At 50.6% G+C, this 27,034-nt stretch overlaps 1 protein-coding gene across 4 annotated transcripts in view; it reads left to right on the top strand.

Annotated features, from left to right (window-relative positions):
* The window catches only part of NRP2 (neuropilin 2), a 115,829-nt gene that overhangs the window by 56,283 nt on the left and 32,512 nt on the right, over nt 1–27,034 (top strand). For all 4 annotated transcript variants that reach the window (XM_081813810.1, XM_081813811.1, XM_081813813.1 and 1 more), the window contains exons 8-13: nt 3,369–3,513; nt 4,524–4,873; nt 6,890–7,034; nt 11,200–11,316; nt 14,212–14,352; nt 25,694–25,956. In XM_081813810.1, the coding sequence (XP_081669936.1) occupies nt 3,369–3,513; nt 4,524–4,873; nt 6,890–7,034; nt 11,200–11,316; nt 14,212–14,352; nt 25,694–25,956 (1,161 nt within the window). The remainder of the gene's footprint in view (nt 1–3,368; nt 3,514–4,523; nt 4,874–6,889; nt 7,035–11,199; nt 11,317–14,211; nt 14,353–25,693; nt 25,957–27,034) is intronic.

The raw sequence follows: 27,034 nt of genomic DNA, 5'->3' as shown, positions 1-27,034 counted from the left end.
TTTTTTTTTTAAAGATTTTATTTATTTATTTGACAGAGAGAGGCACAGCGAGAGAGGGAACACAAGCAGGGGGAATGGGAGAGGGAGAAGCAGGCTTCCCGCCGAGCAGGGAGCCCGATGCGGGGCTCGATCCCAGGACCCTGAGATCATGACCTGAGCCGAAGGCAGACGTTTAACGACTGAGCCACCCAGGCGCCCCTCAACTCATTTAATAGAGGGAGAAATTGGGGCCTGGGGGAGGTGGAGACATTTGCCCACACTGATGAGCTCAGCAGCAGCCTATCTCCCCAGGTGCCTGGTTCAGTGGTGTTTGGGGGGTTTTTTCCCCACTCTGGTGAGAAGTGTATAAAGAGTTTAATAAAATAAGCTGGTACTCCGTCAGCAAAGGGTCCAGAGAGCAGGGGCAGATATGAGTGCAAAGTCGAGAGCACACAAGAAACCAAGAAGGAAGCAGGCTCAGAAACCCAAAGGACAATTCGAGGCCATGTTAAACGAGCATTCATTTGGTTCCGAGCAAGGGTAGGAGCAGAGTGAGCAAAACGGGATGGCAGAATGAAGCTTGGGGGGCGGGTGCGGGCAGCCAGGTAGGTGGTCTAAGCAGAGAGACCGTGTCCTCGCCTCCCTTTCTGGCAGGGGTCACTGTGATCAGGGGGCTCACCCAAACCCTGTGACCGTGTGCCTCTGTGGGAAGACCAGCCCCCTCACCGGACAGGTACACACGTGTGTGCGTGCATGTGCACATGCCCACGCACAGCCACACTCACGCCCCTGCCAGCCTCCCAAAGGGAGTCCAAAGACATAGTCATTTCCTTACTGGGTGGGGGGGGTGGGGAGGGGGAAGAAAGGTTTCTTAGTGTTGTCTGCCAAGGCTGAGAAATGAAGGGGTCAGATAAGATAAAATTGGATATTAAAAACACATAAGACGTGCTGTGTTTCTAAACGGTACCAGCGTGGTGTATATGCTGTGGATTAGCAGCTGTGTTAAAGTTCAAATCCACTCAACGCTCCACTTATGTATTCACGTGACCAATCCAGCTCCCCTCCCCAGATGAACTCCTTCGCATCTCCTGATGGCAGCCACACACAGTCAGCCTCACCATCCTCAGGGCGCGGGCCGGTGGCGGCCCCCCATGGCTCACAGCACCTCCCCAAATAAGCAAAGTGCTGCATTTGCTTCTTCCTTGCCAAAACAAAAGAAAAAACAAACAAAAGCCTCTGCCTCGTGCTGAATTCTAAGAGAATTGATTAATCTCTTTCCCTTGGATTCAGTGCCTTCATTCCTTGCCTCAGAGCTGAGGAGCTCTTTATAAGCTCCCGAGAAGCCATGGAACGGGCATGGCCAGGCCGGGGCCTTCCTGGGCCCTGTCCCCTCCCTTGGTCGTCCTTCTCCAAGATTAAGATCACAGAGGCTTGGGCCCCTCTCTCCATCAGCCTCCCCCCAGGTGCCTGACTGTAACCCTCTTTCCTCCTGTTTGCCTGGTCTTTCTTCCCTTGTTTTGTCTTCTAGCCCCTCTTTGTCCCCAGTCACTAGAAAGGAAGGAGCCAAATCAGACCTGGGAGTGATGGGTGGTCAAGCAGTTCTGCCCCTTGCCCCCTGCAGTTAGCAAGGCAGCAAAGGAAGGAACTTGGCCTTAGGATGGGCGGGAGGCTCCCTAGTGAGGACAGGGAGCAGCAAGTGGGGCAGGCTGGGTGGAAGCTCCCCTAGCTTCGGTGCGCTTAGCACCAGGCATAAGGGGTCTAAACTGAATATGGTGGGCCAGTGAAAACCTGTTTCCTCCTCTCCTTTGCTCCATCTGTCTTAAGCAAGCCACTTCCCCTGATCTGATTGCAAAGGTGTAATGTGTCTTACCCTTCACCCCCACCATCAGTGGTGTGCTATTTAAGGGCTCTAACTTTTGACCTCAGCAAGTGGGAAATATGGAGGGTTCAAGGTTGCCAAATGGCAGAGTTCCTAGTTACAGTTCATGGGAAAGAAAGGACCACGTTGTTAATTAGCTCTAAGCGGCTTGCAGCTCATTGCTGTTATCCAGAGCTTTCAAGTCAGGATTATAAACACACATCCCTGAAGAGTAACCCCACCTCCATTCAGCCCAGGCTCAGAGACCTTAAAGACTCCAAGACTCCTCGCCACCAATATAAACACTGCGAATTTGTTAAAAGAGGTGAGAGCCAACGTAGGAAACCATAAACCTACGATCCATCTCCACAGGGGCTTTGGATCCAGACGGACATCCCTGAGCCTCCGTTTTCTCATCAAAAAAGCAGAAATAATAATACTTACTTGCCAAGGCATTATAGATGTAATTGTGTTTACATGGTGTCTATTCAGGGGTATTGGAACAGACCAGTTTCCCCATCCTCTGGTCGCGGCCCTGTCAGTGTCCACACACCTGGCCTATTCTAGGTATCATGAGCTGAAGTGTCTAGTCCCTCGAGTCGATTTGCAGAGTCTCTTGGTTGTTATAGCTATGACAGGTATGATTTAGAAGTGATGCTTGGTTAGTGGGTCTTTCCCCCAGCCCTTAGCAAGGAAACCAAGAGAAACTCACATATACTTGCGCCAGCTACTTTTTTTTTTTTTTTTTTAATGGAGAGCACAGGAAAGCATAAGGTCCATATGGCAGTTATTGATTTGGGCCATCTGGTAAACTAGGACTTGCTCCTACCATGTTGGCTTAGAAGCCACTCCGAAAAGCCTTTCCTCCCCTAAGAGATGCACTGGTCAGATGGGGACAGGGATGGATTTCATTACAGGGTGGGACCACAGTGAGAGGAAACCAGGGCAGGACTCTGAGAGACTGTCTGCAACCCTGAACATCCAACAAAGACCAGAGGGAACCAAGAAAGTGTTGATTGACACAGGGCCCCGAGGAGTAAATGGTGCTGCCAAACCCCTCCCCCCCCCATGCTCTCACCCATTCACGGAGCAGGGAGGTCTCTAAGTAACTAACAAAACAACTGTGAAGCACTTTATAAAAATACCTGGCAAATATTCCTATATGCCTGCACCGTGAGGGAGGGGGAGAATCAAGTTCAAGCTAATGAGGTCCACTAGCCCTAAAAGATGACCCTTCTGCTCCAGATTTAAGGCACCTTCTTCTGCTTGCTCTCAGCCCAGAGGCAAGATTTTTCTTTCCTCTAAAAGTTTTTGTGAAGACCAGTTATTGTTTTCAAGTTAGAGCAGTGTGAGAAATTTAATTTTTTTTTCATGGTACTTCTAAAAAAGCCCCAAACAACAAACACACTGATTATTACAAGCTTGAGGGGAAATAAGGTTCAACAGAACTTTTGCACCCCCTTCAAAGGCTGGGTGAGCGGTCGCACTATAAGCCGGGATTTTGACGGTGGTTTCTCATCTGACCCTACAGGTGTTCCAAGCCAACAACGACGCAACGGAGGTGGTTCTCAACAAGCTGCACACGCCCCTGCTGACCAGGTTCGTCAGGATCCGGCCCCAGACCTGGCACTCGGGCATTGCCCTGCGGCTGGAGCTCTTCGGCTGCCGGGTCACAGGTGAGGGGGCGGGTGACCTTTCCAGCAGGCTCACTTTCACCTGGAGCTCTGTTTAGCAGTAGCTAATGCACCCTGGCTGCAGACCCCGTCTTGCCGGATACCATTTATCTGTGCATCTGCTCATTGGCTACACAAGTAATCTTGGAGGCCTGCTGTGCAACAGGCCCCACACTGGGAATGGAAGTGGACAGGGGAAGTGACAAGCAGATGGGGTCTCTAACCACATGAAACTTTCAGGCTGGTGGGCAGCATGGATCATAACCAGATCAAGTACTGGATAGTTTAAACTAAGATGCGTGTATGAAGGAAAAGGACAGAGTGCTCGGAGAAAGAGTGGGGGACCTAACTGACTGTTGTTTGGAAGTTTGGGGATGGCCTTTCTGAGGATGTGATACTTAAGTAAAGGTTTGTCTGATGATGATAGAAGGGAACAGCATTTGGAGCAGCAGGAAAAGCATGTGCAAAGGGCACAAGGTCGTAAAAAGCTATGATAACACATGTGAAAGCAAAGACCCCAGCAGAGTTTCCATGCTTGGGAAAACAATCATCCAGGAAACAACTCAGGGCTCAGCTGAGCTTTGCTGCGCTCATAGCCCTGGGAGGCTCCGGGGGCCCAGGTGTTACCCACAAGGATTTGCGAGTCCTTGGCTAACAGGGTGGGATGCTCAGATGTGCCAGGCCCTGTGCTATGACCGTTTGTGTAGTAGCCGAAGGAGTCCTTGCAATAACCCCTAAGAGGTAAGTTCTGCCGCTAGCCCTCTTTCAGACCTGGAGACAGCAGTGGAATCATTTGCCTAAGGTCAGACAGCTAGTAAGGGACAAAGCAGACATGGACCCAGGCAGTCTGGCTCCCAGTCTGGGCTCTTAACCACGGTGCTTGAAACGCAAAGAAACCAGTGCTGACTTCCAGCGTGTGGTAGTCGGGTTCTTTCACAGCTCACTGTAATGGGAGGTGCTGTCCGGTAAGCTGGGTGCAGCCATGAGCTCTTGCGTCTCCCTCCCCTCCACAGATGCCCCCTGCTCCAACATGCTGGGGATGCTCTCGGGCCTCATCCCTGATTCTCAGATCTCGGCCTCCTCCACTCGGGAGTACCTGTGGAGCCCCAGCGCCGCCCGCCTGGTCAGCAGCCGCTCGGGCTGGTTTCCCCGGATCCCTCAGGCCCAGCCGGGCGAGGAGTGGCTTCAGGTGGACCTGGGAGTGCCCAAGACGGTGAAGGGCATCATCATCCAGGGGGCCCGCGGGGGAGACAGCATTACTGCCGTGGAAGCCAGGGCGTTTGTGCGCAAGTTCAAAGTCTCCTATAGCCTAAATGGCAGAGACTGGGAACACATCCAGGACCCCAGGACCCAGCAGCCGAAGGTAGGCCATTCCTGGAAGACCTCTCTAACCCAACCGCAAACGGGGAAGTTTAGTTTGGGGGTGCTCACTTCCTAACTAGACAGTCGTCACCAGACCCCCTGTATTCTAATAAACATTAGCTGAGAGATTACTTTGTGCCAGACACCCTGCTAAATGCCATATTTTAATCCTTCCAACATCTCTAGAAGGAGGATCCTTTTGTCGCTCCCATGTTAGAGATGACAAAACTGAGGCTTGGTGTCACCCCCGGGGTCACGGTGTATATTGTGGAGAGCCACGATTCAGACACAGACACAGTCTGACTCCAGAGCCCAGACACCTACCCCCCACCCCGCACTGCCTTTCTGTCAAGTTTGACACCCTTTACACCCTCTTGCAGATGATGTTTCCTTGGAATTGACCAGACGTCCAAAAGGGGATGTAGGTTTTGGAGGCCTAAGTATAGAAACTTGGGGATTACTTCCAAAAACAACTGTTTTTTTGAATGTCGCTGCACTCCTTTGTATTTTCCCAGTCTGGACTCTGCTTAGATCTTTCCCACCTCTCATACTGAATCTGGGAGAGGCAGGAGAAACTTCCCAGGCCAGCACAGCCCACCCCTCCCGCCATCAGGGAGTAAGAGTCAGCCCTCAATGCTGGGTATGGAGGAGCCCCCAGCAAGGGGAAAAGACATCATGCCTGTCCCTCTCCAGGTCAATCTCAGGGGGAGTCAGGCATTCTGATCCTAACTGCTGAGTTACCCTCGTTTAAAAGCAGGCCTCTTTTACCAAGGAAGGGGGAATTTCATGTCTCTGTTTGGTCCCTTTTGCTCAGCACATGTTTCCATTCTTAATGTAGAGGCACAGGCTGGGTTGGAGGCTTGGCAATGCTGATGTGAACACCCAGTTCACACTTTAGGGGCCTGGAAAGACTCAGGACTTGGTAACTGGAAACCTCAGTGGACAGAGCAGAAGTTGGACCATGGGTTTTCCCGGGGAGAGCTGACCCTGGCTCTTCTTGACCCATTCTGGGAGCCTGGGAGAGGAGATGATCTTAGCCAGTATCAAGGCCTACCCTCCCCATGACAGTGCCCCCTTTTGGAATTGTGGGCATCCTGCAAAGGAGGTAGCCCTGCAGCATCCCTAGGTGCTGATCAGCCACAGCCCCTGGCACGTCTCCGCACCAACATCGCCCTAATCAGTGGCTCCCACATGTGCTCTGGGTTGCGTCCCCCACGTGGCTTAGACCAGGAGAGCCGCACTATCCTCAGTTTATGTCCTGGGGCTCTAGGTGAGCTTTGTTTTGACAGAATTAGAAAGCTCTGCTAAACAAAGCTTTGGGGGGCACGGTCTCAGACTATCAATGTATGATGAGAGGATGTTGTTATTAGCCTGGAGAAGAGGATGGTCACTCTACCTTCAGCCTTTTGGTGACCTGTCAGTCAGCTGGGGCTTTCTACATAGACTTTTAAGCATTACAAGAACTTTTTTTTTTTTTTTAAGGTTTTATTTATTTGAGAGAGAGCATGAGTGGGGTGAGGGGCAGAGGGAAAAGGACAAGCAGACTCCCTGCTGAGCGGGGGGAGGCCTGACATGGGGCTCCATCATGACGTGAGCCGAAGGCAGACCCTTAACCACCTGAGCCACCCAGGTGCCCCTACAACAAGAACTTCGAAGACAATGGGCAAAGCAGCCTGAAATTCACTTGTCTTCTCTCCAGCCAAGTCCATTCAGAGCCTAATTCTTTCCCGAGTCCACAGTCTCCAGTCCAATGGTAGAAGACAGAACCTAGCAATTGCCACCTCCATTTGCTCCCTCTTTTCTGTGTTTCTGGGACCCTAACCATCTTCCAAATGAACCAAAACTTTGGTCTGAGGATGGAGTTCCTATGGGTTGTAATGTCCAGTGAGTCAACTATGAAGCTACCTTCTGGATAGATGTGCAGAGCAGGGAGGAGAAGGGGAAGGATAGGGAAGAAGGGGAGGGGTGGGGATGGGATCTCACAGAAGAGGGGCTGAGTGGCCTGTCTCCCCTGCAGCTGTTTGAAGGGAACATGCACTATGACACCCCTGACATCCGAAGATTCGACCCCGTTCCGGCACAGTATGTGCGGGTGTACCCCGAGAGGTGGTCTCCAGCAGGGATTGGGATGCGGCTGGAGGTGCTGGGCTGTGACTGGACAGGTAAGGCCTGCTTTCCCACTCCAGGTCTCGCTCACATGGTCGTGTGACCCTGGCTTCCTGGGATGCCCTGGGAGGAGGTCAGACCATGACATTGTGGATGGGCAGAGGGGGCAGCCTTCCCCGGTGGAGCTCTGTCAGCTCGAAACCCCACCCACCCCAGGCCCTGTCATGTTCTCCTGCCCTCAAACCCTGGGCACTCCAGCCTCTGGACAGGGGGTAATTTCTCGAGGGATGTGCTTTGTCTTTTTTAAAGGATCATTTCAGTTCCCCAACCCCAGTCTCTCAAAAACAAATCATAACCACACACCACCCACCCAAATTCAATTAGACCCTGACTCTTCGGGCCAGGAGGCTGTGGCTGTTGATTTAGGGAAGAAAAAAACCCCTCATGATAATAAAGTAATCGGTTTATGTCTGAATCTGGCCTCCAGATGTCAGTGGCTAAGACACTTCATTTTCGTTTCGAAGCCACATCTGTAAAAGGCATTTATTTGCTCAGGAGGGACCCTGTTGTAGGGGAGCTGCCGGGAGTAGGACTTCTTCCCCGTGCGCAAGCGGGAGTCTTGCTCATTCCTTCCCCCCCTCCACCTACCCCACCACCACACCTCACCCCGCCATCCTCGGCGGCCCAGGCCCAGGGAAGACCTCTAACTCTCCTTATTGCAGGTAAGGCCCACTGCGCATGCCCACCCTCCCTGTTTCCGGGAAGCACCCTTTTCTTCTGAATCAGGCCCCCCCCTTCCTCTGGGCACCTCCGTGGGCAGAGCTGGCGTGAGATCTCACCTGAAGCTGGCTCCCTGCCCTCCAAAAGGAGCTCAGGGGAGCCACCTGAACCCAGTGCCAGCAGGAGCGGCAGACAGGCCGAGCTGCCCCGCCTCTGGCCACCAGGCCCCCAGGTATCTCCATTTTCCTGTCGGTGCCCTACCGTCTCCAGCTCCCCCAGCAGGGCATCGGGAAGGATAGGCATGTCGGAGAAGTGCCTCTGGCGCCCAGGGGGGAGCAGGCTGCGTCCGATGGCTCAGAGGAGGAGCCCCGTTGAGGCACGCAGGCTGGAAATCGGGCCCAAATTAGCCTCTCTCACCTTTGGATTGAAGGCAGCCCCAGCGAACACATTTTAGAGGGAAGATACTTTACTCCCCCTCACGTAGGGGAAAGGCCAAGTTTCCCTGCAGCCTGCTGAATGTGAGTCACCTGTCTGCTTGCAGGTGCGGAAAACTACCCCTCCAGAGTGATACAAGCTGGCTTCGTTTATGGCCTCTTCGAAATCAAAGGGTTAGAGCTGCAGGGGACCCAGGAGCTTCTAAAAGCCAGTGGCTTTCAAACATTTTTGACCATAATCCACAATTTAAAATAAATTTATATCACAATCCAGTTGGCTCGCAAGCACACACTCACATGATGTGTGCATACGGGTTATGGTGTATTGTTAAGTGCTGGACCCTGGGGACAGATTGCCAAGTACAAGCCCTGCTTCTGCTGATCGCTGGCTACATGACCTCAGACAAGTTCCTTAGACTCTCGGCATCTTGGTTATCTCAGCTGAAAAATCGGGATGATAATAGCATATCTACACCCTGTAGGTTGTTATGAGGATTCAGTGATATAATGGATATAAAGTACTTAGACTGCTGCCTGGCACCTAATAAACCTGCAATAATAAGTAAACGCAACTGGAACGAACGGTCCCCAGATCAGTGCTCATTTTCCCCATGTGAGCACACTCTGACATATTACAGTCCACATTCAAAAATTCTGATCATGACCCATCACATTGATCCCACAACCTACAAACGAGTGTGGCATACACTTTGGAAAAAAAAAAATCACAGATCTAGGTCAACGTCGCTATCACAGATGGGGAAACTGAGTCCCAGAGAGAGGAAGCTACTTGTCAGAGGTCTGCCCCTCTGTGCCACGCCTCTCCCGGGCTGGCCCTGCTTTATGACCGGCTGGACAGTTGCTAATGTCCTTTTCCTCTTATTGCTCCCCCGCCCCAACCTGGTCCAAATTACCCTGGCGATGGTCAGCAACAGGTTTCTCATTTCAAAGTCCTGCCTGGCCATTCCTTGGAAGATCAGAATTGGGGCTTCTTAGCCTCCGCCCAGCCTCCTTCCCTTTGAAGTTGCTGACATCTGGTTTCAATTGTAAGGGGAGCGTTGCAGTTTGATGGGCAGTTACCCCTGAGCTCCCAGGAAAGCGCAGCGGACATGGCCTGCCTTCTCACTATCCTTCACACATCCTGTTCTCTCCTTGCCTCCTCAGACCCCTGTGCCCCCGGATTTAACGTGATCTTTACCAACCAGCTACCTAACCTCCCCAGAAACTGCTCTTGTGGGCCACGTAGCTTTTTTGCTTTTCAAATTCCCATTCCTTTCTGCGATGCGTCCCTGGTTCACTTCGTTCCTACCCCAAAAGGAGAGCAGGAAAAAATAACAGGGCTGGCCTGAGTCACTGCAGCTAAATAATTTGACGGGGCTGCTTCACTTGTTAGTTTGTTTGTGTTCCAAATGATTACTTCTTGCTTTGCTGCCCATAGTTTGCTTTACAATTGAGTTTGAGATTCTATGACACAGTGACAAATTTGAACTTACAAATTAAGATGCTTCGAGGTTATTTGCTATTTACTGTGAGCAAGAGGCAGACACGGCAAAGGGAAGTATGAAAGGTTATGTGCGTCGTATTTAATAGCAGAAAGATGGGAAGTCGACCGTGAAAAAGCTATTCAGCGTATTTAGCAATTTCCTTCAGCTCCTGGCTTTATTAAATGGTATCCTAAAGTGTGCCTGACAAAGGCACCTTATCATAGGAACATGTATAGAAATGGGAGGAACAATGCACCAGCTTATTCGGCGAGTCTCTCGTTGGAGGGCAACTGGGGGCTGAAGACCCCACCCCGTGAGGCACGGACTTGAATGCCAGTTACCAGAACCCCTCCTTGCCCCACCCAGGGCGTGACTCACTGTTTCATTCATTTCATAAATAGTTGCTGAATGAATGACTGGCGTGAGCAAATAGACAAGTGAATGGATGGGGGCATGAATCACCTAGAGCCTAGGTCAGAACTGACTGCCTGCAGCCAGGTTTGGCCTGGCCAAGCTCTGTTGCATGCTCCTTGTTACAATACTTTGAATAAGTTGCCAACATGGACAAGTCTAGAGATCTTCCATGGGAATGAAATTGGCTTCGTGTTGGAAAAGAAATGTTTTTTTGCAAGATCTGGCCACGTTGGGCCCCTTCCCTTCCCTTCAGACCTTCAGTGTGCTGGAGCCCGTTTGGTGGCCTCCCTTGAATCAGGGCATGCGAGATGCCCTCTGCCACCTTCCGTCCCGCACTGAACTCTCCCCAGCCCCCAGTCAGCCGTCTGGCTTACGGGAGCTGCGTGCATCCAGGAAGCATTTGAATTTGCCACACCCTGACCTAAAGGCACAGCCGAAATTACTTCTGGCAAGTGGAGTCTGAGTCCCTTTGGGTCCCTTTCTGTCCAGTTTTGTGCAAATGCGAACAACAACGGCTGTGGCTGTCTGCCTTCACTCAGAGCTTTGGCTGTTGTGCTTCTGATGATCTTGTTAGAGGCGGGCCTCCTAGGTCAGTTAGCTTTGGTTCAAAAAAGTTCTGTCTGAGTCAGAGAAGGCTGAAAAGAGAACGTCTCTTCCACCTAAGAGCACGGGGTGAGCCGGCTGAGAAGGCACGTCAGCAGCCGCCTAAGGGACAGTACACAGGAAGCTCCCATCATTAGGCACTGAGACTCTTTACTGTTTCAGATGGGCACCACTCATTGTGTGTGTGTGTGTTAGCCTGCCTTAGGGTCCGCTTCGCCCACATCCCTCACGGTCCCACCTGGCCTTTTGTGCTGGCCCCAGAGCCTTTGCTGTGGAGTCTGCGGCAGGGACATGGGTTTGTGTCCCTGCCTGTGTTGTGGCTGTTCCTGCAGCTTAGGGACTATTCTTGTTCAACTCAGGCCGTGCTTCTGACAGCACACAGAGGTGACTCCAGGGATGTGTGTGTGCGTGTATGTGTATGTATCCATCTTCATTCATTATCTTTTCTTCCTCCTTTAAAAGCCCACACTTAGAAAGGAAACTGAGCGTGGGGCATCTTCCTGCTGGGTTTCAGTGCAGGCTGCCGCGTGCAGCATTCACTCCCCCCTCTCTTTGCCCTTATGCAGACTCAAAGCCCACAGTAGAGACACTGGGACCCACGGTGAAGAGTGAAGAGACCACCACCCCATATCCCATTGATGAGGAGGCCACGGAGTGTGGGGAGAACTGCAACTTTGAGGATGGTGAGTCATGGTTCATCTGGGATGGCACAGTCTGACAATCAGAGGCGGTTGGCCTGTGGCTCGGGCGGGGACCTGGACGTCCCCTGATCAGAGGTCAGGGAGGTGTGGGTAGTCAGGAGCTTGAGGCAGTGGCCATTTACAGCCAATCTAGAAATATTCACATATTGGAACAACCAACCAGGGACAGCCTACAGGCATGAACCTACTGGTCATCAGCTGAGATAAGGGTCCATCCAGAGAGGACCCCTCATTTGAGAAGTCTCCCTTTTTGCCCTCACTTCGAATCATTAGAATCCTCAGCCTCTTTGTACCGAGCTGTGTCTCCACCATAAAGTCAGGTGAAGATCTGGTGGTCATCGGGGTGACTTGGCCCATGGAGCGCGGCGGTCAGGTTAACTCAGCAGTTAACCGTTCCGTGACCGCATTGCCCTGTGTCTTTGCCCACTGCTGACTGAGAAAGTGTAATAATCATGGCTCCAGAAAATGACGCATTCCATCCTCCATGGGGCGGGAGCACAGGTCAGTGACAAAGGCACGTAAAGCCTTCCTTCAGATCCCAGGGGCTCTTCGTTCCAGATCAGCCTCTTCACATGGGAGCTCTGTATCACCTTCCTTTCATCTTCTGAACGCATCCGGATTAGATAAAAACAATAATTGGCAGAGCCCAAAAGGACGTCACCTTACCAAGTATGAGGACATTCCTAACAAGCCACAAATTTTGGAACACCTGGCATTTGGGGCTGGAATTTAAGGCTCGACAGTCTCCACTTACAGTAAATGACTGATCCCTATTAGACGTTCATTAGACAAAATGAGGGGAGATTGGTGGAGAGACTTGGGGAGACTTGGAGAGACTTGGTGGAGACACAGCGTAGCACCGACTCGGTAGGTTGATGGCACAGTCTGTGAGGCCCCGCGCCCCGCGCACGCACCAACACCACTCCGCTGATGGAGTGGCTGCCTCCAGAAAGTGGCTACAGAGGAGAATGGGAGGGAAGCCAGACAGAAACGCTGAAGTTGTGTGACTGAAAAATGATAATTTAATGCATATGCTTTCAGGAATGTGCTTTTGTATATTGTGTGGGCGGGGCAACACTGTTGGTCAGGGTGAGCTGAATACAAGATTCTGACATTTTAATGAACTTGTTTTTGTTTTATGAAGAGGAGAAAGAGACTTGGAGAATCTTCCAAGACGCGTTTAAGATGGTCTGCGAGCTCACGGTGGAATGCGTAGGGAGTAAATATATGGCATCGGATTAGCAGAGCTAGCTTGGTGGAGGGCAGGAGGAGGGGGTTCTATCTAAATGGTGATCCAGAGGAAAATTTAAGAGTTCTGCTGTAAACTTTCAGAAGTTTAATGTCATTTCCCCGTTTATAGTGGTTTGTTTCATTTGAGCTTTCTTTGGTGGCTCCTCCCTATTTTTTTTCTTTTTTGCAAAAGGTTTCTTTGTGGAATTTGGTTCCTGAGACAGAGTATGCATGTAAACATGAAAGAGGAATTATGGTATATTGAATTACTCCGTATTTTTTAATGGAAAAATAGAAATTGAGAAATTGTCGGGAGCAGGGGGGTGAGGGCTAAGGGCTGACTTTTCCAAGCCACAGGTTGCGGCTTCTGTAATCAATTCCATGTGTTTCTCCTCGCCTTGGGCTGACTTTGGCCAAGGGTGGGCAAACATGAAATACTCCCTCTTGGGACGGGGAGGCACAGCCAGGGCCCAGGGCCCGGTGGCAGTCTGCCTCTGCCGCCTGCAGCGCCCTTCCCCTTGCCCCCGTGGTGTGAGCAATTTGTCTCCACCAGGCCGTTGTTCCCTGTAGACTTCCTAACCTGCATTCTAGGCCTTCCCCACGGAAATTCCTCTCCGGGAACCCTGGGAAGGGAAGTGAGAAGGCCAAAGACCCCACTTCCTCCCGGCTACTAGCGTTAGCCAGCACTTTTCCGCTGTCTCCGCAGCCGCTGCTGGCAAGCATCCAGATTTGGCTTCCCGTTTCCTTTCTCCCACCTCCACACGCCCGCCCCCGCTTCATCACATCTTTGGCACCAGCTCATAGTGGATTTTTAGAGCTGACTGGAGCCTCCAAAGAAAGTCTTTGGGTTCAGTCTTCCGGCTTAGACATGGGACCACCGAGCAGACAGGGACGAGCCATTGTGCAGTCACTTCTGACATTTCCATGAGGAAGGCACTCCCTGCTGCCCCTGAGATCTTGGCCCGCAGACACTCGGTGCCATGCGAGATTATTTTTGCTCCTGGCCAATGCTGAGCGAAGTGGCCGGCTGCTCTGGCCCCTCGCTTTGCCCTACCGTGCCAAGTCGCCCTCCTGGCCGTGCCGCCCCACGGGGAGGCCGAGCTGACCCTGTGTCCTGGCACGGAAGACCTGTCACCGGAGGTGAGGGGGGACAAACAAGCCTTCCTTGTTTCGGAGCTCACTCTCTCCTCCCTGGCCGGTACCTCCCCAGCACGCCAGCCTCCCTGGATGCTAATGGGCTGCCCCATCACTTGTGAGAGCCAGGTGGGCAGGAGCCAGCCTTCCACTGAGGCACTGGGGAGACATTCTTCTCTGGCACTTAGGGAACAGCAGTTTTCACATTTGTCTGCTCTCTGAGGTGGACAGAAGAGCCTGATTAGAGCCTGAAGCCATTTGGTGGCCTCCTTTGTAATTGCTTACTATGGGAACCACTGGCAGACTTGGCTTTCGTGCCTGGGAAGGATGAGACCAAAGGCTGACCTGAAAGCCAACGATCGCCAAGATGAGTTAAATGAATCAGCAAAGGGAGCCACTTCTTTCTCTGCCCTCCACTGAGGCCTTGCCAGCGTTTTGAATAGCACCGCTGTGGCTGTTGTCCCAACCCACTACATTTGCCTTCTTTGGGTTATCCTCCCCCCCCCCTTTCAGACAAAGATCTGCAGCTCCCTTCAGGATTCAACTGCAACTTTGACTTCGCCGAGGAGCCCTGTGGTTGGATGTACGACCATGCCAAGTGGCTCAGGAGCACCTGGACCGGCAGCTCCAGCCCAAACGACCGGACATTTCCAGGTAAGCCGGCGGCAGATTCGGAGAGGAAAGAGTTACGACGGCTAGCCTGCTGCGCGTCTCGCAGCCCCAGATGCCCTGACAAGCGTTGTAACTTCCCACCACGGAGCAATCCTCTGCTCTGCGCCCACAAACCACCACAGTCTTTGCTCACAGCATCTACCCTGCAGAAGAGCTGGGTCGTGGTTCCTAGCACTGTCTTGTGATTAACAGTGCAGCCCGGAAGCCGGGAGGGAGCAAGAGAGGCCAAGAGGAAAGAAAGAAAAAGACGAAAGGGAGAGTAGTTGGGAGGTTTCGGGAGGCGGGATGAGGGAGTGTCCCCTTGTCACCATAGCTGTAGCGTTCCCGGCCGACATCACAGAGCCTCTTGTCCACTCCTAAAACTTCCTAAAATGCCTCCTTAGGAAACCACTGGCCTCCAGCCCAACGGATACTTCTCTGAGAGTATCCTCACGGCGGTAGCAAACCAAGCTGAGGGGCCAAAACGCTGCCGTGCCCATGGGGTCTCACAGAGCTGCCTGGCACTCGGCTTCTGGAAGAGTGTTGCTGGAAGACAGTCCCCGGCACGCTGTTCAGCTGCCCTTTCTGAGTGCCGGCTTTCGGCAGCCTCCTGGGGCACTGTGGATGGAGAGGGCTTGCCTTGAGCCCTCCTCAGCCTGCAGGAGCAGGAGGGGTCTCCTCTGTCCACCGCAGCGTGCTTTTACAGCGGGGTTCTGGCCAGCGTTGAACCACCACCTCCCCGGGGATGGGGAAAGAGAGAAACCCTGCCTTGTAATGTTTGCCACTTCCAGTGGTGTCAAGGCACCCCCCCACGGTTACACTACCAACACGTCACCAGAGGCAGAGGTGGGAAATGCAAACAGCCTTAGATCGTTTTCTGCCATCAGACAGCTCGGATAGATAGGAATGACTTCAGGAGCATAGAGACTGGCGAGATGGATCCAAATACTGAGCAGGTGTTGCGTTCTGAGAATTTATGACCTTTCGTTTTTAATGTAACTTATTTAATGGTAACTTTATGTCATTTAATTTTTAATAATGACCGCGCTTAACAACTGCCTCGCAAAATTCCAGAAAATTTAACAGCCGGCTCTCGCAAGCCAGCACACGTTGGCTCTGGCCCACCACGCGTTAGGTTTTCACTGTTCTGCACCCCAGGCCTGGACCTCGGAGCCCCATAAGCTTTTGAGAGCAAAGGGGTCCGTTCTGGAAGTTGGTAGATCAAATGTTGCCTGACTGGAGAATAAAAGGGGGATGAGGCCCCCCCTCCTTCTACAGGGTTCCCCAGAGCAGCTCTGCTGCCCCTCAACCCCAGGGACTGGCGGTGTCCCCTGCCCCCAGGGGACAGCAGTGGGAGAGATGCCAGGAGAGTTTTGCGGGCTGGCCTCCTGACACAGCCTGCACTTGCTTTCCTGGAGGGTCACAGCGTCTGCTCTGGAGAAAAACATTTTCATATTTCAAGTGTTTATCTCTTCAGCATTTGAGTGCTCGGAGAGATTAATATCTGAAGATCACCGTGGCCTCGGGCAACAGGAGAGAACACTTACCCTCGTCCCAGCCTTAATCACCCTCCCCCCTCTCGTTCACTGCAATAATGTTTAATTAATATAATGAGCCTCCTGCACGTTGGAAAAAAAAAAAAAAAAACTTATTTTTATAACCCAGCCCAGATTTTTCATTTCATTTCCTCTCCTTTGAGACCTGGCCCAATTAATTGGTTGTTTTTCCCAACCTCCACTTTGTATCCGAACATAAAGAAGGTTTGTGGGGTATGAGTCAGCGTGTGTAGGCCTAGTATGTACTTGTGGGTTATGGGTGTCTTTATGCGTCAGCATATGTGTTTCTTTCTCAAGGTCTTTGTGGGTTGTCTGTGTGTGTGTGTGTGTGTGTGCACATGTCATGCGTTTTATGTGTAGATGTTGGTGTGTCTGTGAATATGTGTGTGCATGCGTTTGTATGCATGTCTTACATGTGAACCTCTGTGTGTGTGCACGTGGTTGATTGTGATTGCAGTGTGTATGCGTGTCGTGCGCGTGCATGCGCATTGCGTGAGGTGGGTATGAGGGGGCAGCTTGGCGGAGGCACTTTGAATGAAGGGACATAGATGACGCAGCATGGGGAGGTTTACTGGCTCTTACTCAGCAACTGTCTTCAGGTTCTCCCTAAGAATTCGGCCTTCTCCCTTGCATTCTTCTGAGCACATTTTCTCTCGGAGGCCAGCCCCGTCCAGGCTACAGGGCCACCAATTAGCAAGTGACACTTCCGAGAGAGCTTCCGTTACTCTCCATCTGAGCCTGGCCTTCACCTCTGTCCCTCTGCCCGTTCACCTCCACCGCCCCCTGGTTCAGGCCTCGCCCTCACCTTGAGTGCCCCTTCTGCCACCCTGGCTACCGGTTGGAAATTCTAGCTCTTATCCTCATTCCAGTTGATTCATTACACCCTGCGGTTTGGGAGGGCTTTTCAGAGCAAGCTCGCAAAGCAGGCAGAATTCCAACCGTTGGCTGGATGGATGGGGACAGAAAGAAAATTAGGGCCATAAGGAACTCCTCGATCTAATGTTATTTCTCCCTGAAGATATTGAGAAGGAAAATAATTATTTTCCTCTTCCAGAGGAATCCCTGAAGTTTGAAAAGGTGGCTCTTGTAACCTGTCTCCAGAAAACAAAATCATACGGTTGGTTTCAGAACCCTTCCTTCTATCCTCTGATTTTAAAAGTCACTTGCTGTATTTGCCACTTTCCTTCTCCTTACAAGGCTCGATATGGGGCTTTAAGCAGGGGAGGATAGAAAGCCCTTTCTGTTCAGGGTGGTCCTTTCTTTAAAAAAGGGGGGGGGTGCCTGAGGGGAGCAGTTGGGAGAGGGGAAACAGCTGTGCCTGATCAAGGGCAGGGCAGATGGTGGACCTTCCAGTCAAACCCAAAAGCCCTGTGTCCCCCACACTTCGCCACTCCACAAAGAGGAGACACTCTTTAAGAGAAGAGTGCCATATGTTTTATCCCCTTATGGGAGAGCTAAGCAAAAGTAATTGCGTGTAGGAAAGGAGGTGTCTTCATTGAGCATGGGGGGTGTCGGGAGAGCCGAGGGGGGAGGAAAAGGACAACAGAATAGCCATGTTGAAATATCATACACAGCCTATTTGCTCAGAAGTGTCTGTGGAAACAACTTACATTCCTTAGATATTTTCTGATTTAGTTCTTTTCTCATGTTTTGTTTTGTCTTTTTTTTTTTTTTTCTTTTCCTTTCAAGTCAGCAATTAGTTCTGTTCTTTTGGCCAGTGGTAATAGTTGCTTAAGGCTGACAAGACACCCACTGGTTTCATGCCACTGTTTTTGTTTTTCAAGATAGTCTTTCAAGCCGCTCAGAACCCCTTCTTTTAGCTCTTTGCTTGTGGCTTATAAGCCTGGAGTGTGTGCTCACACCAGCCCCTGGGGACCCTGTCCCGAATCCAGTGACCCCTGGTGGTTGCAGAGGAGCCGGCCCCATGTCCTCTGAGAAGCCACTTTGCCTTTTCTCTGTAGCTACAGCCTCACAGAAATGTGTTCCCTTGTGGGAGCCGTAGTATTTTCTAGAGACATTCTCGAGTGCGATGATCGTAAACCCAGTTTTGAGGATGATCAGATTCTTGTGTTTCAGGGACAAGGTAAAAACTCTGAGATGCCGTGGTGAGTCCACGTGTCTAGAGCTGCACCGTTTAATATGGTAGCCACTAGCTATTTTAATTTTAGTTAATTACAATTAAATACAGCTATAATTTTAGTTCCTCGTCTCAGGGGCTTGGTGGCCAGGATATATCGGACGGCACAGATGTAGACCGTGGCCGTCATCACAGGACTGTCTTGGTCAGACTGCGTAGGCATCTTTTGGTATTGACGTGTGCGTGATCTCTGGGGTCCTTGCTGATGCTGCTTCTGCACAGAGGGGACCGATGGCCGTGTAAACCAAGAAGCAAGTACTTAGGTGGACGTGCCTTCTCTGCGGTCCCTTGGTGGGACTGTCCAGTGGCAGCTACTTTTGTCATTGTGTAGTTCAACCTCAGTGAGCAACCACAGTAAGGTAAGCAAGTAGCGTAGCATTAGATAGGGTAGGAACTATTTCATTTGACCAAAAAGAAGTAAATACTAAGTAATACCAATAATGGTAATAATAGTGGTAATAATAATAATAATAGTTATGGTTATTATCATTATCATTGTTACCAGGAATGAGACAAGAAGACTAGCAAAAGAGCGGACCTTGGCAGGTCAGCTGCAGAATCCTCAAGTGTGTGGGCTCCCTACACGTGTGTTCTTTTGTATGTTTGTTGGCCTCATGAACTATGGTGACAGTAGTACTTCATTTCAGTCACTCCAAATCATGGAAGTGATATAAAGGAAACAGGCAGGGTGCTGCCTGGCTCAGCTGGTAGAGCATGCGACTCCTGGTCTCGGAGTTGTGGGTTCAGGCCTCACGTTGGGCATGGAGCCTACTTAAAATTAAATAAGTAAATAACAAAAAATAAAGCAAAATAAAGAAAACAGGCAATGCCTACTTGTAACAGTACACCATTATGAAAAGACAGAGCTTTGGCTGCCCAGCGCTTATATGTTTACTCTGAATTCAAAAACAAGCTCAAGACAGACTAAGAATACAATGTTCTGAAATATTTGAATACTGTTAGTGGTAGCTATTCCATCACATGTCAGTGGTAGAGTTATTAACATATCATGGGGCTGTTTTGATGCAGATTGGGCCATTTATAAACTCCATGGGAGTAGAGGACCAGAACTGTGATTCACTGGGGCACAGTTGCGAGAGATTGAGTGTGTGTGGTGGGGGTTGTGGGTGGGGGGAGGTAGGTGGTTGCAAATAAATTACAGAAAAGAATTGTTGAGTGGACTTGCTCATGATGGGTTTGATATTTGACCAGGAGCTAGTAGTGACCCTGTGAATGAAAAAGCAACTCCCTCAGAACTCAAAAGGCCTCCCCTGTAGGTGGGACCAGGGCATCAAAGGATCCAGACTCTGCATTGGCATTAGCTTGAGTTGCCGTTGGAAAGAGGATGATGTGGCGGGACACAGCCACTGCTCATAGCCAGACGAGAGCTTCTCGGGCTCAGACTATGGGGGACAATTAAAGACCAGGAGCAACTTGGCTAAAAGAAAGCCAATATTCAAAGAATACCTTCAACTGGAAAAGGAAAGCATAGAGGCTCTTCTTTAAGGCAAATAGGAAGGAAAAAAACATCTCTGACTTTATAGAAAAGACAGCAGTGAAGAGAAGCTATTATTCCTTTTTTTTAATTTTTTTATTTAAATTCAATTTAATTAACATATAGTGTATTATTAGTTTCCGAGGTGGAAGTCAGTGATTCATCAGTTGTATATAACACCCAGTGCTCTTTACCTCAAGCGCCCTCTTTAATGCCTGTCACCCAGTTGCCCCATTCTCCCCTACCTCCCCTCAGTTTGTTCCCTGTACTTAAGAGTCTCTTATGGTTTGCCTCCCTCTCTGTTTTCCTCTTATTTTATTTTTCCTTCCTTCCTCTATGTTCATCTGTTTCGTTTCCTTTTTTTCTGAAAGTCATGATTGGCTGAGTTCCCCAGCAGTGTGCAGATTGATAATGAAAGGGCAGAACGATGACAAGACTGCCTCAATTGTAAAACCTTCATGAAAGCTGACATACAAAAATAAAAAAATAAAAAATAAATTAAAAAAAAAAAAAAGAGCCAGCTCTAGGAAGACCAGACCTGAGACCTCAAATGTCCACAAAATGGTCAATTGTAAACCTTGAGAACATCCTGCTGAGTTCATCCAAAGTCAATGTTTCCCTTAACCGGTTGTTAATTTGAGGACCTTAGCAGAGATAGACTGACCTTGGGAGGCCAGCTGAGGGGCTGACTCATGGTTTAAGCATGACCTATACAAAGAGATTACATCTCCTGCAGCACTAAATATTCTTTCAGATGGTTGTTCTAGTAGGAGGGCAAGATGCGAGCCAGGAGATGTGTGTGTCGGACAGATGGTGCGTTTGGCTTTGCGGTAGCCAGGACGATCAGACTGTGATGTACTTCAGGGTTTGGTAAGGTGTGGACACAACCAATTCCATTGCTTTTGGGCCAGCCACAGTCACGTGCTCACACAGCACTCCTGCAGCTGAAGCCAGATGCGGCCATAAATCGCCAGGTGAAGTATCAGGAGATCCTTTCTAGAGACAGTGGCAGGTTAAAATGCCTGAATGACCCTGTCCTCTGCATGTCCTCCCTGCCCTTTTGAACTCCTGTGGTTGGTTCCCATGTGATTATTTTCCCTGTGTCATGGGCAACAACAGATGTTTCGAGTCAAGGACCTAGTCGCAAAATGCCTCCCAGATATGTCAGGTCCAGGAGGAGAGGGATTGTATCTCTGGGACATTATTTCTTCCTTCTCTTTCAGCAACTGAATGTATTTCCTTTCTATTGTCTTTTTGTTGGAAGCTCTCCATGGCCGGCATCACTGCCCTGGGCTACAAGAACAAGAAGATAGTCAGGCAGAGCTGGTTTTGAGCTGGTCAGTCGTCATGTTTGGGGACCTCTTAACAATCCAAAGGGCTTTTTCTTGAGGTCCAAGTCAATAGCTAAAGCCCTCCGCCCCCCGCGTCATGCCAGCCCACTGCGTGCTTACAACTTTCCTGTGTGTTTGGCAGTGGTAGGCCATAAATTAGAGCATTCTACGCGAACAGACTTCACTCACAGCACATATATGGGTGCCATGACTTCAAAGAACTGAAGCACTTAGCTTAGAGGAGCATTAGTGTAGACCTACCCCCATGACTAAGGCCCCCCAAAGTGGACATTTGAAGAGGCAAGGGCTGAGTTTTCCGAGAAAGCGAAGACTCAGGGTCTGAATTCTTCATGAGTGAAAAGGTTTCCAAGTCAGAGGACAGAAATTGGCGGTGCTCCATCAGGGATAGAAGGAGGACATGTGTCTCAGTGACAGCAGGAAAACTTAAAACTGAATTTAAGAAGTTCCTGACAGTTAGGGTTGTGACCCAGAAAACACATTGCCGCTGTGGCCTATGGAAACTCCTGCTCTGGAGAATTTAAAGCAGAGGGTAGACAGCTGTTCTGGGGATGTTTTCAGCGTGGTTCCTCTGGGCAGCCGGGCTGACCTGATCTAAGCTGTCTCTTGAGGTCCCACTCTCATTCCAGGATCATGTAGTATTTTATTTCATCTCCTATACAGTGACAGGAAAGACATGTGGTAAGCAGTGCATTATGCACAAGTAAGGGCCGGCTGATTGCTGGGGTTGGAGCACCTTCACTGCCCTCCGGCCAAACCATACTTCCTTGTGAGTCTAGGACTGGTCTTCCCAGGTTATTGGTGCTCTTTTGGCCCTTTTTCTTTCTAAAAAAAAAAAAAAAAAGGCAAGACATAGGGGTCAGTATATAGTGATAAAGAGCAGAGCTTTTATTGAGTGCTTACTATGTCCCTGTTACTACTGAGTGTTACTATGTCCCTGTTACTACTGAGTGTTACTATGTCCCTGTTACTATTGAGTGTTACTATGTCCCTGTTACTATTGAGTGTTACTATGTCCCTGTTAGCGTGCAAAGCATTTCCCATGGCCTGTTCCATTTCCTTCTCCTCATAGCCCTCTCCAGTAATGTTCTTATTAGACCCATTTTACAGACGGGGAGACTGAGGCTTTAAATGATGGGTGAGTGTTAGACGAGGGCTCCAGCCCAGATGAGCGGCCACGCTCTGGCGATTCTGCTCCTTTGTGCGGTGCTTTCGGCTAGCAGCTGTCTCGGACACATGGCTTCAGTTCTCCGAGCCTCTGCTTTCTCTCTGGTAAAAATGGAGAAAATGGTACTTGCTTCACAGACCTAGATTTCACAGGGAAGATTATATAAGAAAAGGCAGACGGCGCTTCCTGCACGACTTCTGGCACACAGTAGGTGCCCAGTGAACACCAGTTCCCTTGCCCCTGCCTGTCCTGTCCCCTCCCTGGGCCCTGCCCGGTCTTAGCCATCCCTTCATGACGTCCTGCTTCTAATCAGGCCCCCTCAGCGACAGGCAGGGACGTTTTGCGGCTCAGCGTCCCTCTGACTGATGTCTACTGCTAATTCCTTAAATTTACATATCATCTCTCTTCCCTCGAGCTCATAGCACTTAACAGACAAGTGGGGCACAAATGATTTAACTAAGTGAAATCCAGAGGCCTGTTTGTCTTGAGATTCTGCAAACTAGTGGATTAGCTTAGATGTCAGCACTGAATTATGATCCTTCAGCTGCTCGTGCTTAGCACACCACCAGCATTAACTCCCTGGTCTTCCAGTGGTCCTTTAAATCATGCGGTGTGATTATCGTCTTACTGTGAGAGAGAGAGCAGAGGAGGGGGAAGGAGGGGAGGGGGGGGCTAGCTGGGGTCCGGGGCACAGTAGCCTGGGAGACCTTTGGCCTGATGGTGCCTGAACTTTTAGGACCAGGATGGGTAAACAGAACAGACCCAGATAAAATCCACCTCCACACACATTTCACTTACTAAATTCTAACCATTATGCTATGAATCCCCTGCCGCTTAAGAATGTAAATTCACACAAGTGACAGTATTTCTGCCAAGCAATTTTCAAGCAGCAAGTGGGTCTTATTTGTGAAACTGTGAAGGAAGAAGGCTGAATAATAAATCTCTGAAATCTGGTTTCCTTTCTGTCTGAGGTGGAAGCAGTCAGGGCTTGGAAATTATTGGAGCACGGGAGCATCGGAGGGGTGGGGGCGGGGAGGGTCTCACTGGTGGCTCCACGGTGTGTCCCCAGGTCACCCTGTTATCATCAGCTCTCCTCTCCTTTGAAAGGGGCGTTGGCTCAGGAGAGTGGGAGGGAACTGTGAAGAGATTATCTGAATCTGTGGGATTAGCAAAGGCTAGCTGATTCTTCCTCTGTTCTTGTGTCTCATGAGAATATAGAGCCTCCTATCGTTCCTTTATCTGTGTGTTTGTCATTCATTCATCTGTGGGAACAAAGTTTTCTTGAGTAGCAGCATCTATATATCACCGTTGAGGGGCAGGGAGAAGCAGCAGAGTATTAACCCTTATATGTGTAAGCCTGGGACTCTGTCATCTCACTGTAGCAAGGGGAAAGACACACGCGAACCAGTTAAATTACAGCGCGAGGCAGTGGGTGGTTACCTGCTGAAATGCATGAGAAATGGCCTCGAGTCTTTCTAAAAACAAGATCAGTGGTACAGTCAGTAAAATGTTCGAGTTGTAGAGACAAAAGAGGCATTAGCTGGAATGTGCCAGAATGGGTAGGAGAAGAACTAGCGAAAGAGGTGGGAGAGGTAGAGTGGTAGGGGAGGGAGGGGTGGCAGGAAGGAGAAGCGGGAGCAGGGGCGGGGCTGGGGGGGGGGAAGCCCAGTTTACCTTGAATAGAGTGTGACGATTGCCCGGATGTGGGGCAGGTACCTGGGGCACAGCTGAAGCGAAGAACCCACTGCAGAGGTGGAAAACCTGATGTCAGGTCCAGCTGTACTCCTTACCACCCTCTCTACTTTGGACAAGTCCTTTGAACCTTTCTGACCTCCATGTCTTCGTCCTGTACAAGTAAGATTCAGAAGATAGAGCTCTCACAAGCATTTAGGAAGGATTAGACGAAACAATGCATGTGAATGTGCTTTGGAAACCTGCAAAGCATTCTGCAAATATGACTTTAATTATTATCATTAATAGTGGTAGTAACGGGATCTGATAGGAGAAGCGTAGGTTTGGAAGAGCTTGGAGTGTCTGATTGCGGCACCCGTGTCTCCTCCCCTGGCAGATCACCACCTTTGAAATGTGTGCTGTGGACAGCTGCCCGGTTATCTGTGCTGCCTCTGGCCTTGAAGGGGTCTCCGGTTGTGGGGGTATTAGACATGTGGTTCTGGATGGTTAAGGAGACAAACTGGAATCCCAACTATGCATCCTGAACTGGTCTGATTTGACTTCAGGGGAGGGTAGCTTCTGGAGCAGTAATCCTAGAGAATCTAACTGGAGGGGCTTGGGTGGGGGGGCGGCCAGGAAGGAGGGAGAGAGATGGCTGTGGGAAAGAAGGAAGGTGCTGTTTTGGGGCCAGTGACACGCTCATTGCTAGAACAACGATGTCAGCAGGGGTAGCAATGGTAACCTGTTGATTCAGGGCTCTGAGTTCTTGCCTGTTCTCCCCTGACAAGCCCAGGATGTTCACGGTCCCTGGTGAATAAGAAAGCTGGGTGCGTGTGTCTCAGATTAACATGATCCGCAAGGGTCTGATGTGCTGGCTGTGTGGTGTGAACATCCCCCGCCACCTTGCGGAAGTGTTCGGCATAGGATGTTTCGGGGCCAAAAGGAGGCGGTGAGATTGTCTTCTCAAATGCCACCTTGTTTTCTGTACAAGTGGCCAGAATGCTCCTGTGTACGTTGGGTTTGCAGGCGCAGGCCCCCATACCCGCGTCTGCAGGGCATGGGGTCTGCAAATGGCAACAAGACCTCCGTCTTCTGCACGGTGTCTGATGTATTTGCAAACTAATCAGCCAAAAGGCCCATCCTCCAAACATTTGGATGGGTGAAACCTTAATTTCCCATCCAGTGTATATTCTCTATTAAACACGTAGCCTTCATTAGTGATGATGACTGTGCCTGTTCTCGGTGGAGCTGTTTGCCTGGCTTTCTGAAAAAGGCCAATTCTAGCCTCCCCGGGCTGGACAGGGAAGGGAGTAGGGTGTCCGGCCCCCCTGGCTCACCCCCACCCCTCCACAGCCACCATCCCTTCTTCCGCTTGAGGTCGACGCTGGCTTCTGACAGTAGCTAGAGTCCAGGTACCACCTAGGAGCATGGGTGGAGACAGACGGTTTTAAATGTCTTCCATTTGGCCAGTGCCCAGCCAAGATGACAAAGGCTTGAAGCATAAGCCACTGGCTAGAATCATCTTCCAGTCTAGCAGCCACCTGGCCCCCTTAGAATTTAGTTCATTAGGATGCATTGGCCCTTTGGGTAAGCCAATGGTGAATAAGACATGGGTCTGGCATCTTCGGTTCTAGGGGGGGAAGACAGGCACAGACACCACCAGCCAAGACGTAAGGCCAACTGCACCAAGTACCGTCTGTACACAAAGACACTGAGAAAGTGATACGGAGAAATAGGCAGGAAAGACCAACCTGACCTCAAGGCTCCCGAAAAGGCTTCAAAAGGGAGCAGCTTTGGAGCCCAGCTCTTAAGCTTGAGAAGAAAACACAGGGCCTGGAGAACAAGGACATGAATAAACAAGACCCCCAAACTCTGGTTCCAGCTTTCTCGGGGCGGGGAGGGGGGCCACAGCCGCAAACTGGTCTCTTTCCCCAGTGTAATGGGAACCTCTGGGTTTCTTTCCCACAGATGACAGGAATTTCTTGCGGCTGCAGAGCGATGGGCGGAGAGAGGGCCAGTATGCCCGGCTCATCAGCCCTCCCGTGCACCTGCCCCGAAGCCCCGTGTGCATGGAGTTCCAGTACCAAGCCACAGGTGGCCGCGGGGTGGCGCTGCAGGTGGTGCGCGAGGCCAGCCAGGAGAGCAAGCTCCTCTGGGTCATCCGCGAGGACCAGGGCAGTGAGTGGAAACACGGGCGGATCATCTTGCCCAGCTATGACATGGAGTATCAGGTAGGGTGGTGACGGGAGGTGGGTGCAGAGATCCCGGGGATCTTTGTGATCCATATTTCAATATTGCAAAGGGCCGTGCCCATTCATCATTAGGGAACGTGGTTAAGCGCCGCTGTTTTCATTGTGTTCCTCACATTGCCATGGCAACTAAATGACACTCTTATTTGTTATTCAAAATGTGCCTATCTCTACACCCAGACTTGGTTCTTTGTTCCTCCTATTGCCTTTTATATTGCTGAAATCTTCCCAACAAATGTTTCTTCTCTCTATTTTAGTTTAGATTGCTATCAGGTAGGCTGACAAAGGGACACAGAAGCCAGGGAAATAAACCCAAACCAGCCTCCACACACGGGGGAGGAAGGCTGCCGAGCCCCCTTGCACTCCAAGAAGAGGGGAGAATCCTGCCAGACCTGTCCCGGGGCACGTGGGCGAGGGAAGGGGAGGGTGGCTGTTTGCACTCAGTGGCCAGCAAACCAGAAAGACTCCTAAATGAATGGTTCCTCTCCCCACCGCTCCAGGAGTTGAGGCTTATTATCTCTGCCCCACAGAGTGAAAGACTGAGGCACAGATGGGTATGCACAGCTGTGGCTGAGGCTTGGGTAGGAGTAGACACACTGTGGAAGAGGTGACTGAGAACCAGCCAAGGCATTAACCTGCTCCTCCCCAGACGAGAAGCAGCAACAGACGGCTGGTGAGGCAGCCAACTGCTCGCTCAGCTTGCCAGAGGACATGTGCTCGTTTGCAGAGAGAACCTAGGGAGGGTGAGCGCAAGGAATGATTGAAGACCACAGAGCAGAGGGGCTTCTGCATGCAGCCGGCAGTTGCTCCGGAGCTTGTAAGGTGTCCTGAGTTCTGCCCCACCCTGGCCTGCGTTCCCATTTATAAACCTTAATGCACTGTATTGTAAGGACCTGTTTGCATTTTTGTCTCACCCGTCAGATGGTGAGGATCTCTGGGCAGAGGTTGGACTTACGAGATTTTGTAACCGTCCTTGTGCCTGGCACATAGTAGGTGTTCCGTCAACTACTGTGAAGGAAAAAATCCTTTCCCTCCTAGTTGTAATAATGGAGCCATAAGA

The sequence above is a fragment of the Leptonychotes weddellii genome, chromosome 3, assembly GCF_054177405.1.
Source record: "Leptonychotes weddellii isolate Sample4059 chromosome 3, ASM5417740v2, whole genome shotgun sequence".
Classification (NCBI taxonomy): Eukaryota; Metazoa; Chordata; class Mammalia; order Carnivora; family Phocidae; genus Leptonychotes; species Leptonychotes weddellii.
Note: the sequence above shows the minus strand (reverse complement) of the source record. Positions and strands in the feature narration are given on the sequence as shown.